General features: G+C 37.0%; 1 protein-coding gene across 4 annotated transcripts in view; it reads left to right on the top strand.

Moving 5' to 3' along the window:
• Window positions 1-7,079: 7,079 nt before the first annotated feature.
• SLC12A1 (solute carrier family 12 member 1) overlaps window positions 7,080-14,712 on the top strand; it is a 77,036-nt gene continuing 69,403 nt past the window's right edge. For all 4 annotated transcript variants that reach the window (XM_037156475.2, XM_037156473.2, XM_037156472.2 and 1 more), the window contains exons 1-2: window positions 7,080-7,175; window positions 8,196-8,838. In XM_037156475.2, the coding sequence (XP_037012370.1) occupies window positions 8,422-8,838 (417 nt within the window). In that variant the 5' untranslated portion in view covers window positions 7,080-7,175; window positions 8,196-8,421. The remainder of the gene's footprint in view (window positions 7,176-8,195; window positions 8,839-14,712) is intronic.

Here is a 14,712-nt window from a genome sequence, read left to right as displayed (position 1 = left end):
ACTGGGACACATGGTGTTTACGGTTGTAATTACCTTGAAAGTGATGGAGACAGGCTCGTGTCATTCACTACATTCAATAAACATGTGTTGTTAATTTATCCACTGTGGTGTGTAAGTCTTAGACCACTGCTGGGTTTCCTAATTTTCCCCTGTCCCTCAATATTGTGGTTTCCAATGAATAGAGTAGAAGGATTATTCCAGCCATATATACTATTTTTATTCTTATCTCAAACATCTGCCTTAAATCTCTGCTTCCTTTTTGTGCTTATAAACTGTGCCACAGTCTGCCTGCTTCTGACCCTCTACAATGCCAAGACACTCTCTCTGCATTCCCAATTCTAGCCCACTCAGCATTAGAAAATCAGGTCCCTTAAGCATAAGGGACCCTCATTTTTTCTATATATAGATTTTATTGATTATGCCATTACAGTTGTTCTATTTCCCCCCTTCATTCCCCTCCCCCTGCACACCCCCTCCCCCACCATCCTCCCCCTTTAGTTTATGACCACGTGTCTCAAGTTTTTTAGATTCTATATTTCCCCTACTATTCTTGCCCTTCCCTCTCATCGCAAAGGATAAATCGAATATGATTTTCCTAATAATAGCCACTGGTCTAAAATGTTCATGGGTGTAAAATATTTTCACCAAACTAACACACAAACCTACATATAGACACAGGCCCTAAATATTTCCAAATCTTACAGTGCCCTGACCCTTCTAATTATTCTTCTAGAATATCTTGCAATAAAACGCCCCTTAGCTTGAGATTCAAACCAGACCTGCTTCATACTGATGCTTCCTCCACCTCTCTCTTTCTAAATTAAATTTATTGTGGTGATATTTATGAATAAAATTATATAGGTTCCAATTCTATGATATATAATCTGTATATTGCATTGTGTTCCCACCACCCAAAATCAAATTTCCTTGACGTCACCACACACTGGACCCCTCTACTCTTCTCCACCCTCTTTTCCTTCTGGTAACTACTGTATTGTTGTCTGTGTCTACGAGTTTTGGGGGGTCTTTTAGTTTGTCTTGTTTGTCCATTTGTTGCTTTCAGTTTTATATCCCATGTATGAGGGAAGTCATACAGTACTTTATCTGTCTGACTTATTTTTCTTAGCATGAAATGGTACATATATACAATGGAATACTAATCAGCCATAAGAAAAGATGAAATACTGCCATTTGTGACAGCACAGATGAACCTTGAGAGTGCCCTCCTTTCCTTTTATAAACAGCATGGAATGGAGAGTTTCCAGTGTGACCTGGAGGGAACAGCACTGTTCCAGAAACAGGAGGTCCAGTTTCTGCCCTGCCACATGGCAGCTACGTGAACATGGTCAAGGCAACCGATCTCTGTGGACTTCAGTGAGGAAGCCAGCTGGAGGGTTTTTAACAGCCCTTTGAATCCTAGAGTCCTGTGACCTCTACAAACATGCTTGGAAACCCAGAGATCTGAAATGAATGAGGACTTGAGATGTGATGAAAACTTTTTTTTTTAGTTTAGGAGCCTAAACTCAGAGATATGAATTTTCATATTGGCCCAGCTAAGAACAAGCTTTATGACCTAGATATTTACTTATAGGAGACTTATTTTCCACATCTGCAAAACAAGGATAAAGAAATCCATCCTACATGTCCTGTAAGGATGCTGAGGGGACTAAGTGACATAATAAATGTGAAAGGAACTTGAAAACCATAAAACCCTGTTTAAACATAATTTACTATCATTATTATCATCATTGGTAATAGTTATAGAAGTTCTCAAAATTTAAAAAGCACTGATTTAGTATAAATTATTCAACCTCTTCAGTTTTCAATCTATTTGATAAGTAAAAAGATAAAATTATATAATTCCAAATTCTTTAAAGCTATAAAATTCTGACTCTCTGTGATCACTGAATGAAGGATTAACAGGACATAAACAAATACAAAAATATTTGTGTCACTTGAGAACACAGAACTGCTAAACATACCTAAAAAAGAATGACTAATATTTACTGACGGTAAACACTAAATTAGGTGATTTTTATTAATTATGTGATATGATATTTTTATCAATCCTTTGAGTTCAGTACTACTATTTCCATTTTATTATCTCAGTCTCACAGATGAGAAAGTGAAGTTGAGAGAGACTGATTTTCAAAGGTCACCAAGCTAGAGAGTGGCTGCTTTAGAAATTGAACTTGGGCAATCTAGTGTCAGAGTCCTTGTCTGTAAACATCCTGCTGTACTCCAACATTGTCCTCATACTTCTTCATATCTTTAAAATATGGTCACTGCTCAGGTCGATAGTACTACAAAACCAGCTGCCTCAGAGAGATTCCTGGACACTTTCTATCTCCTACCTAGTAGGTTTAGAACACATCCTGGTTGGCTATGGATCTTCCAGAATAAACCCGTACCTCAGCAAGGTTTTTTGAACCTCAGTAGGTACAGGAGTGTCGGCCTGGGACATATTGTAATCAAAAAGTAATTTGGTCCAAGAACATCTCATTGAGCCATGTCCACTGGACACACTGAAAGTTGTATTTTCCAGGACATTTGGCTTCTTCTTTGTGAACCAGGATTTTAAAGTATTCACCAGGATATATGTCTAAGTACCAGATGCTACATTTGTCTGCCAGGGAAGATAGGTACTAGTTCCTTTATTTTGGTGACTAGAACATAAGGCTAGATCTTTTTTTCAGAAAGAAAGAAGACCCCCAAACCAAAAGAAAAGGAAATTTTATGAAGTATGAACATTATTTCAGAAGTTCAACATCCACAAGCTTTTTCAGATATCAATTTCACCATAACATTATTTCAATACCTCTAATGAGAAATTATTTTAACCAAAAGTGCCTTTTAGCTATGGGACATATTCATGGCCTATTGTGCACCTGAGACATTTGGTGGGGAGAGAAGAAGAGAGGTCAGCCTCTATAGTTTCACAGCAAGAAATAATACAAAAGATATAAAACGCTGGTTCTAGTATGATCACAGCTTAGAGACTTCTTGAAGTGTTAACCATTCTACAGACAGATGTCCGATGTCATACCCAGACCATCCCCTAGCGGCCCTCTCCCAAGAGCCCTACCAGGGAGGACAGGAAGAGAGACAGAGGAGCACACCACCAGGCAGGTTTCCCTTGGTACCTTGCCCACCGGCCTGAAATACCTCAACCGGGTTTACCTTTCAAGGCTGCATTTATGGTTGGCTTCACTCAGATCCCCAAACCATCTACCCAGCTCCAGGATGTCCAAATCCCTTTAACAGAAAGCAAAGGCTTTTATTTTACAGTTAGAGATAAAAGTCTTAGAATTTCAATGACTGCTTGATGTAAGACCAAAACTAAAACTAATTCACACTACCCTGTAGTCAAGTAGTCAGCAAGAAAAAAGGAAATTGACCACTATCAAAAGCATTCACAGTCTGCTGTAGAGTAAAAAAAGTTTATGAAATAAATAGGTGGATTGTATGGTGATTCTATTTTTTAATTAAAGTATAGTTGTATACAATATTATATGTTTCAGGTGTACAACATAGTGACCCTACACTTGCATAACTTACAATGTGATCACCATGATATGCCTAGTAACCATCTGTCACCATATAAAGTTATTGCAATATTATTGGCTGTATTCCCCAACTGTATACTTTATTTTTATAACTGGAAGTTTATATCTCTTATTTCCCTTCACTTTTTTTACCCATACCCCCATGCCTCTCCCCTGGCAACCATGAGTTCATCCACTTCTGGATGTATACCCAAAGAAATTTAAAACAGGGTACCCACATAATATATGGACACCCATGTTCCTAGCAGCATTACTCACAATAGCTAAAATGTGGAAGCAACCAAAGTGCCCATCAATGGATAATAATTGTAGTCTATACATACAACAGACTATTATTCAGCTTTGAAAAAGAACAGAATTCTGCAATACACTACAACATGAATGAACCTAAGGACATTATGCAAAGTGAAATAAGCCATTTACAAAAAGAAAAATACTGTATGATTCCACTTACATATAATGTTCTTAGAGTAGTAAAAATCATAAAAAAAGATTGGGAAATGGGAAGGAAAGAATAAGGAGTTATTGTTTAACTGGTATAAAGGTTTTTTTAATAAGATATAAAGAGATAGGGATAGATGGTGGTGATGGTTGCACAACATATGAATTTGATATCACTGAACCATATACTTCAAAATGGTTGAGGCAATAAATTTTATAAGTATATTTTACCACAGTGAAAATGCAAAAGCAAAATACAACAACGAACCTGTCCAGCACCATATCTCAGACAGGGAATATAATAAATGTTCATTCTATCCCCCTCCCCCCAAAAATAAAAAGAAAGAGAGAAATAAGTAGACTGCTGAGAGACAACAGGTGTTGGGGGAACGGTTGAAGGAAGGGAGACTAGAGGTGGCAGAGGTAACTGCAAGTACATCTACAGCTCCTGTCCAGGGCCAGTGAATAGGACTTGTTTGGGGTTTCAGCCTCATCTCAGCTGATTTAAACTACCAGCCCCAACTAGCTGAATCTGAAATGTGACTAATTCCTATGCCTGACTACACTCTATGTGGCAAGTCAAAATCCTTTGGAGAACAGATCATTGCTTTGTTCCCATGGCCTTTAGGAGCAGAAGAAGTTATAGGTGCATTCTTGTGATTCTCTCTCTCTCTCTCAGATAGATAGATAGATAGATAGATAGATAGATAGATAGATAGATATACAGTCTATCCAGAGGAAGTCCAGACATTGTTGATACAATGAGAATATTTGCACAACATCCATTAACCTGGCAGCCAAGGAGAGTAGACTGTAATGTGTATGCATGAACAATGATGACTTCACTATACTGGTCAGTGGGGGCAGTAGATGCCATTGAATGAGCATGTGGACTCTGTGGCCATCATATTCCAAATGACTGAGCTAGCAGAGCAACAAATCTGCATCAATTTTCTTTCTTTTTAGAAATGTTTTCACATTTTTATTGTTCTATTTCAAGTATAGATGTCTCTATTTTCTCCCCACTACTCCCCACCAGCCATCCCCACCCCTGTTCCTGCCCACCTTTGATTTTATCCATGTGTCCTTTATATGTGTTCCTGAAAACTCTTCCCCTTTTCCCTCCATTATCCCCTCCCACCTCTCCTCTGGTTACTTTCAGTTTGTTCTTTATTTCAATGTTTCTGGTTATATTTTGTTTGCTTGTTTGTTTTGTTGATTAAGTTCCACTTGTAGGTGAGATCATATGGTATTTGTCTTTCACCACCTGGCTTATTTCACTTAGCATAGCGCTCTCCAGATCCGTCTATGCTGTTGCAAACTGTAGGAGCTCCTTCATTCTTTCTATTGTGTAGTGTTCCATCGTGTAAATGTACCATAGGCATCAAATTTTGTATTAAGCTTGGAGATTCCTCCATGGAAACTATTGGGATGATTCATAAGGCCACAACTATGAGCAACTGGTGATTGGCAGCTTCATCATGACAACACATCTACTCATGCATCACATCTCGTACAGAGATGTTTGGTGAAACATCAGATCACCCAGGTGACTCAGCCCCGCTACAGCCCAGATTTGATGACCTGCAAATTCTGGCTTTTCCCAAAACTAAAACCACCTTTTAAAGGGAAGAGATTTCAGACTATCAATGAGATTCAGGAAAATATGAGGGGGCAGCTGATGGCAATGGGGAGAACTATGTGAGGTCCCAAGGTGCCCACTTTGGGGGGACTGGGGTGTCATTGTACAATGTACAGTGTTTCTTATATCCTGTGTCTTCTTTAATAAATATCTCTATTACTTGGCTGGATGCCTTCTGGACAGACCTTGATATGATACAGCCCCATGATACTGGCCTGAGTAACAAGACAATTAACTGACCAAGAGCATCTGAGAGATTTTGCTCAGGTAACTCCAGGCCCCTTTCTGCAATCTTGTTATCTGTTCACCAACCTACATTTTCTACTGTTTTAATAGGCATAGTACCTATTCTAGTCTCCAATGGTTCACCCCAGAATCTTGGATGTGACTAAGTAAAAGTCACTAATTGTTAAGTATTGCTAAAATAGTAAAAGCAAGAGCTTAGTATAAACACAAATTGACTTACTTCGTCCTTACAATAACTCTACAACTATTATCCACAACTGCATTTTACAGATGAGAAAGTTAAATCAGAGAGAGACTGAGGAACTTGCCAAAGATCATGCAGATGGCAGTGGCAGAGTCAGGATGGGAACGGAGCAGTCTGACTCCGGAGACGTGCTCCTCACCACTGTGTCGCACCACAGCCACGCTGCTCAGGCAACTGGAACTCCCAGGGGCAGTTTCTTATAAAACACAAGGAGGATTCATTCAATCATCGCAACTGGAAACCGTGACAGAACCTGCAAGGAGGAATTGTTGGTGCTATCTTAATAATCACTACCATCTTAATAATCACTATGTCACAGATGTGAACCAAACCTCTCCCTCCACAAAACTCAAAAACTGGGTTTGATAAAAACGTTTCCCAAAGGGAGACAGAAAGGTCATTTAGCACTGCCCCTGGAAAACTTATGCACAGTTTGATTTCTTCTTGAAACCATTTTCCCACTAGGTAAAGACATTTTCAATAAATCATTGATTGTACTCTCAATCTGCTCACTTCTCATGCAGAGAACAGTCAGAGTAATATGTACTATAAGCAAGATAAAATGATCTCAAAAATTATTTTGTAGTTTCAAAGTATAGAAATTATTTCTGGAGGACTGTATTTTCTGCATATGCTGAACAATAGGAGGTCACTAAGAATCATGGGAAATAAGAAGACAGGATTCAATTTATTTAGTTCCAACCAACTAAAGCACTGCTCACATATTATTGGCAATTGCTGTTAAATAATACAACTCCCCTTATGCATTAAAGGAAATTTATTTTACTTTCTGTCTAAAAGGATTAATGGTTTACTACTAGTTACTAGTTGATGTAATACTTAAGGTTCCTCAGGGCTAATGACTGGGCAGGACATACAGTATTATTCCAGACCAATCATTGCTCAGTCATCTCTTTCAGGGAAGATTCTAACCAATAAGAAGAAGCCTAAGGTTCTGAGCTGAAAGCCAAGTGCCCCATATATGCCTGGGTGATGCGGAGGCAAGTTACACTTTTTTAGAAGAAGGCTCCAGGTGGTAAGTTAATCATTTCTGGGCAGGGTGGGAATTATACTTAGTATTATATCATAAAGGAAATTCTGAAGAGTAGAGTAAGGGCAAGGCTGTCAAGGACTATAAAGAGAAGTGGGATATTCCATAAAAACTAAGGAGATAACAGATTCACTTGTGATTTCCCCAGAAAAGTTTACTTAGGGTTGAAGTTGAAAATTTTTTACTTCAAATAGTTCTACTAATTTCTAAAGAGAGGTAATAGAAATTTCTTTGAAAAAACAAACTCTAAGTATATTTTAATAAAATAAGGCTCTAAGATGGGGTTATACCATAGATTTTGAAAATGATTATAGTTTGTTTATCTGAAAGTCAAATATAAATTTCTCAGTGAAGATTGAGAATATTTCATTAAAGAGAATCAGTAGAACATGATTACTTAACCTACATATTGCATATGACTTTATTGAGGACTGTGATTTATATCCTTGAATATTCATATGTTATTTTAAAGATTTTATAATAGCATTTGGAAAAACAGACAAATTTATGAGCAAATCAAACATTTTGAAGGCTAGTGAAATATCTGGTAATTTAGAGAGACATCATCTTGACAAGACATTTTATAAACTAACAAGAATTCTTTTTAGAAGATTAAATATTTTAACATTTTACTTATTTGATGTATATAGATATCAATCATGAAACACTTCACAGTTCCAACATTTAGAACTGTGTTTCAGGCCAAGAATATTCTCATCAGCTCTTACTGAACTAAATTGGTAGTTATATCTTTTCTAAAATCATACTGAATCCAACTACACAGGATCTAAGCAAATACTACAAACATAGGTAAGATTTAATGACCCCATCAAAAATTCTGTTTGCTGAAACAAGTCCCCAGTTATTTATTATGAGATTTAATTGCTCAGGTGGTTAGGGTTCCTGGACATGTAATTTTTAATGAAATGAATTTTTAAATTATAAGTCTTGTGAAAGAACACTGTTTTCTCTCATCCCCATTCCTATTTAAATATCTTCGAACAGGTTTAATTTTCTCTGTCAGCCACAGCTTTGAAGAACAATGTGAAGATTGTATAGGAGACAACACATCAAGAATCTACTTCTTGAGTTCTTCTAAAACAAAAGCCAGGAGCTCCCTAATGTAAACACGTTAGTGTTTATTTTGAGGAGGAAATATATAGATTAAAAACAACCACGACCACCATCAAATAGCTGAGTCCCCCCGCCCCAAAAAATACCTAATTGGAAGATGTCAGTGAACAATTCTTCCAATGTGTTTCTGGACTCAGTGCCCAGTAATACCAATCGCTTTCAAGTTAGTGTCATAAACGAGAGCCACGAGAGCAGCGCTGTGGTGGACGACAGCGACCCTCCGCATTACGAGGAAACCTCTTTCGGGGAGGAAGCCCAGAAGAGATTCAGAGTCAGCTTTAGGCCTGGGAAACAGGAGTGCTATGACAATTTCCTCCAAAATGGAGAAACCACCAAAACAGATGCTAGTTTCCATGCTTATGATTCTCACACAAACACATACTACCTGAAAACCTTTGGCCACAACACGGTGGATGCTGTTCCCAAGATCGAGTACTATCGCAACACTGGCAGCGTCAGTGGGCCCAAGGTCAACCGACCCAGTCTGCTGGAGATTCATGAGCAACTTGCTAAGGTAAGGTTACCGGCACAAGCAGGGAACCTCCCTTCCTCCTGCAGATGATTTCCTGATCTCCAACAACACTAGGAATATAAAAGGGTCCAATGAAGAGGTCTATTTAAACCGTCTATCTTACTTACTCGACGGTCCCTAGTTTCCAATTCACAGAAAATACACAAAAGTGTCTCACAAATGTTTACTGACTGAGGACAGAGAACTAGAGAATTGACTGAAAGTTAGGCAGTATGTTGTAGCTTGTTTACAATTGTAGGCTACTCAATTCACATTTGGTTAAACATGTCAAACAGAATACTAAACTGATTTCACTTTAGGATTAATGCCTCCACAACAGCTGTAAAAAAAAAAAAAGAAAAAGAAAGAAGGAAATCCTGATGCTTATGGTAGTTAATACTGTGGTGCCAGCCTTTATTGCACATGGGTATTTTTTACACTCTTTAAAGAGACAGCAGAGATTTGTTACATTCAGCATTTTATCCCTTCCTCTTCAAAGAGCTCTGCCTGAGGCTCCGGAGTGCACTTAAGCATTTAGAAGTAACTAAATTAAAGTCCAGGAGCAGCAGATGTGGCTAAACTTCTTTTTATTTAAAGAATATAGTTAAGGTTCCCAAATTTTCCAAAAACATGACACAGCACTTTTTCTAATCTGGTAGCAATTTATAAGCTTCGTAGATTTTTTCTTCCACAACTTGCTCTATAATACCTTGATGTACTTTATCTTCGTGTTCTTCTGGAACACAGTTGGGAATTAATATACTTCTTTATGGATATAATTAACCTGCTAAGAAGAATAATTAGCTGTCACATATCCAAATATAGTTTACCCTTACCTAAGTTTTGAGATAAGAAAAAATTTATTGGGACAATGTTTCAAATTCATTCGTTCATTCAACAATTTTTAAATTAAATGATTATCTACTCTCGGGAATCTAGGAATACTGATCTCATGAAAGATGCTGATAAAGGTGAAAATCTCCTTTTGGCTTCTGCTTATCCTTCACTTCATGAGGAAACCCATTTCCAAAACTTGCTCCCCGTAGCTGTTTTAAGGTTCCCAACTCTGGTTTCTACCAGTGGAAAGAGGAGGAGCCTGTGCTCTGAACTGTGCCGTGTGCCCCCTCCCCACCAGACCTGACCATTCTGCGTGCTATATCGGTAGCACTCTGCTACTCGGCCTGTTTCTTTATAGACATGAGATTTAGACTTTATCTGGGATGTTTGATACCATAATCAAAATAAGTTAGTAATGTGGCAATGTTGAACCACATGACAGCCCCCATGAAGATTTTTGAGAAGGGGGCAATTTGAAGCTCCTGAACTCAGGCTGAGGTGTCACTTTCCTTTTCTATTTGAGGAAAGAGGAATGAATAAAAAATGGGAGAGGAAAGAGGGGAAAGAAGGCTGAGAGAAGAGGGTACAAGGAGTTTACAAGATGGGGGGCAGAAAGGGAAATTTAGGGTATTATAAAGAGATTTCAGCTTACTCTGAAGAAGCGAAATGAGCCTGTCTTCTTTAAAAAGACCTGAAATTCTGTTCACCATACTCCACACCAGTACACATTTTTAGAGCTGATTTTTCATAAAATTGTGATTCAGATTTCAACATTCTTATTCACCCTCAACTTACAACAAAAGAAAATAAAATTTTAACTTCATTAATAAGGGAGTGGAGTAAACTCACATTGTCCTTGGGACTGATATTCTGGAGAGAGAAGAGTAGCTTATGTACAATTCCTGAAGCCATAACATGTAAATCTTTAAATATGGGGAGAAAAACTCTGAGGGAACATTGTTAAAAGCCATCTGATTCAGTAGCAATGCAATAGCTACGCTTGACAGATATGATAGCTGTTTGGGATTCAGATTATTTTTAATAGATAAAATGAGACTGGGGATTTAATTTTGACTTTTATCATTTTTCTCAGATACAAAAGCATAGCAAGTTAAATAAATTAAAAATCAGGTTTATGGCCTATGCCCTGAAAAATCATTCTGAATTAGTATAGTAATACATTAGTCTTTTTATGAACTTGATCCTCATTGTCTAGGGTACTTCATTTTGATTGAATCACACAGAAGTATCCACATAGCCAACTTGTGAGCAGAATTCAAATACAACCACGGACTTTGCAATAGGCCTATTCCTATAGCCAGGGCCATTGTAGTGTCACTAAAGTTGTAGGGCAAGTCTTTCTCTCTGTGTTCTACCCTGCGATAGCCTTTGGTTGCAGACATTAACTGTTGTACCTTCTTCAGTTCAGCTCTTTCTTCCTTGACAGTGAATTTGCCACTACTATTCCCCCTGCTTTTCACTACCCACATCCACAAATAAAAGATGAAGAACTGCCCCTAATGTAACAGTAGTGCCAGCTTCCTGTGGCCCTTGACATTTTCATGACAGTTTCTCAAATCACAACTAGAGCAAACATTACATGATAAATAAAGATATGTCACAGATTTTGTGTGCAAAAAATTGTGAATGATAGTGTTAATTTAAAAGTAGAAAAAAAGTAGTTGACATATTACATGTTTGGCAATCTTTTTTGTATCCATGATTATATTGCTTTAAAAAGCCACATAGGAACAGTCCATTTATACTAAAAGGCAGAATATATATAGTAAGAAAGCAATTGGATTTTGTGCAAACTGTGATTATAATTTCCAAGTCAGAAAAAATTACGTGACAAATTTGTCTTAATAGATAAAATAGAAAATAAGTTTCAAAATATTAAGTTTCTATCTAAAGCGAAACTGTAGCAGTGATAGATATTGACAGAATGTGTAATCCTAATGATTTGAAATCAAAGATGAAGAAATCTTTTTCATTATCTATGTCCTAAAGAGTTAAATGCCTATATTGGTGACTATGAATTAAGGATTTCTGAAAACTCTAATTAAAAGCAGGAAAACAAGCCCTGGCTGGTGTAGCTCAGTGGATTGAGCACGGGCCTGCGAACCACACGATCGCAGTTCGAACCGCGATCGTGTGGTTCGATTCCCAGTCAAGGCACATGCCTCGGTTGCAGGCCGGTTCCCTGCAGGGGACACACAAAAGGCAACCATACATTGATGTTTCTCTCCCTCTCTCCTTCCCCCCTTCCCCTCTAAAGATAAATAAAATAAAAATCTTTTTTAAAAAAAGCAGGAAAACAGTACTTCATCCCCTACTTGCTCTACAGTTATACAAGCTACATAACTTCAAATGATCTTGCAAGATGCTTGTGAATACTAATGTCTTTATATGAATACAACAAGTCTAGCATATTGCCTCCAGTGGATAGAAACTCAATAATATTTGTTGGTAATGATGATGATATTTTTATGCTAGCTAATTTCTATTTAAAATATTATTTAAGTAAAATATACACCAATCCAATATTTTAACAAGTACTAAAATATATATAATGAAATATCTCTTACATAATGTAAATATTTAGTTATTCTCTTCAAGGAACTCATTACTGAGGGTTTCTTAAAAGTCCCTCCTTAAATTTTCTATGCCTATAGAAATATACACACACACACACACACACATATATATATGTGTGTGGGACATATATATATGTGGGGGGGACAATATGTCTCATTGTCCTATTCTCAGCTGTTTTCACTTAACAATGGACTTTGGAGATCTTTCCATATCAAAACATGTATAGTGATTATTAGCTATCTGGCAAATATTAATCTAGTATTTTTTAATGTGTAAAGCTAATCCCATTTTTAGTATCCAGCCTAATTCTTCTAGCTACTTTTCCATGCAACTCCTTTTCAGCCTTACTAACAACCATTGTTGTTAGCATTTCAAAAAAGATATAATTACAAGGGAATCTAGAAAATATATAGCCTTTCTGTCAAAGTCAGTGTTCTGATGTCACTGAAATAAATTGTTTATGAAAAGTATGAAATATTAAAAATTAAAATGGAAATATTATCTTAGGAAGCCAACTGTTTACAAATTGATTCAGCAGAATGACTTCACATTTGGGTCATTAGGTTGTTAAGTAAAAGAAATTTACGAATAAAAGCATTAAGTATGACTCTGATATATATAATAAACTATATATGTATCAGGCATTGTGCTCACACTTAGCAAAATCTCATTCAATCCTTTTTTTTAAAGATTTAAAAAATTTATTTACTTTTAGAGGGGAAGGGAAGGAGAGAGGGAGAGAAACATCAATGTATGGTTGCCTTTTGTGCGTCCCCTGCTGGGAACTGGCCTGCAGGGAACTGGTCTGCAACCCCAGTATGTGCCCTGACTGGGAAGCGAACCGCGATCATGTGGTTCGCAGGCCCGCGCTCAATCCACTGAGCTACACCAGCCAGGTCATTCAACCCTTTTAACAATTTTTCAAGTTAGGCAGTTCTATTATTTTTATTTTATACATGGTGAAAGTTTTATAAAATCCTGTGGATGTTAGAAGAGAAAACAATCATTTAGAGAACTCAAACTTCCAAGGTCAAGAAGCAAAGGTCACATAGTTAATAAGTTGAACCCGTGCTGACATGACTCCGGAGTTCATGCCCTTTAGAACCTATTTCATCCTTAGCCTGCTCTCCCATAGTTCTTTGCCTCAGCTTCTTCTGTGGTGATAGAAAATCCCACAAAGAAGAAAACGCACCTCAGTCATGATGGATTTAGCAGAAGATCCCAATTCCTTCCTTATTTTGGGACTGCCTCAAGAGATTATGGTGCTTTCTGTACAAAATTCAGTAGGTCTCAATTTTCATTGTCATCATCAAAAGCATTTATGAACAATTTATTTCTAAGAGGTACTGTATAAAGTGAGTTAAAGAGGTTTAGATCTCTACTCTCTAAAATTTTATTTTATAAGTCAAATTGCATTGCTATGGGTAGAAATAAAGAATATGTGGTCAAAAAACATTAAATCACATAAGTCGATGTACAAATGCTTATCTTCTATAAAAGGACAAACAAAATGTACAAATGTGTTCTCTAGAAAGTAATCTTTTCTGAAGTGTTTCAAAGTTCAGATTTGAAACGTTAGCCTTCAAATCGGGGATGTTAGAAATATCACCAAGGCAAATAATAGACATTAAAATTGAGACAATAAATTCCTTGAAGGCTAGTGATGACCAAAAGCTACCCCTAAAATATTTGTAGGAGAGGAACTCCCCAACTTAGCCCTCATTCTCATACCTGTTTGAGTTTTTAGTGCCCAAGGCCACATCTGGGAGCGCTTACTATTAAAATACTCTGTGAAAACAAACAAGAGACATTAATTTCCCGTTATATAAACATTTAGTGATAGATGGTGAGTAGAGTGTGAGTTCCCTTAAAGCATACTTTAAAAATGTTAAGAATCATTTTATTTCATTTTCTCATTTGGGTTTATCATGGTTTATCACATATAGCTACCTTATGACCCAAGGTTATCAAAAACATAAGTCACCGTGCATGTGAGCCCTGTGTTTTTAGATGTAGTAAAAATACTGTGATTATAAATTATAGCATTGGTATGATTTAGAGGCATGATTTATAATAAGCTTTAAAACAAGAAAAAACCCTCTTATTTCCTTTTTAAATTTTATTTTTATTTATAGCTGACTATATTACATTCATTTAGAGTGTGCAACATAGTGATTAGGTATTTCTACACCTTAAACGTCAGTCACCAGGTTGTGACCGTGCAGCTATTGTGATATTCTTGACTGTATATATTGTGATGTTACACACCCATAACTAACTTTATAACTAGCCGTTTGTATTTCTTAACCCCTTCGCCCTTTTCACCCACCCCCTCACCTTCCCCTCTGGCAGCTATCAATCTGTTCTCTGTATCTATGGGTCTGTTTCTGTTTTATTTTCATGATCTAAAATGCTCCCCTTTATCACAAGGGCTAGAAATGT

Source organism: Artibeus jamaicensis, unplaced genomic scaffold, assembly GCF_021234435.1.
Source record: "Artibeus jamaicensis isolate MK-2021 breed Jamaican fruit bat unplaced genomic scaffold, CSHL_Jam_final contig_548, whole genome shotgun sequence".
Lineage (NCBI taxonomy): Eukaryota > Metazoa > Chordata > Mammalia > Chiroptera > Phyllostomidae > Artibeus > Artibeus jamaicensis.
Note: the sequence above shows the minus strand (reverse complement) of the source record. Positions and strands in the feature narration are given on the sequence as shown.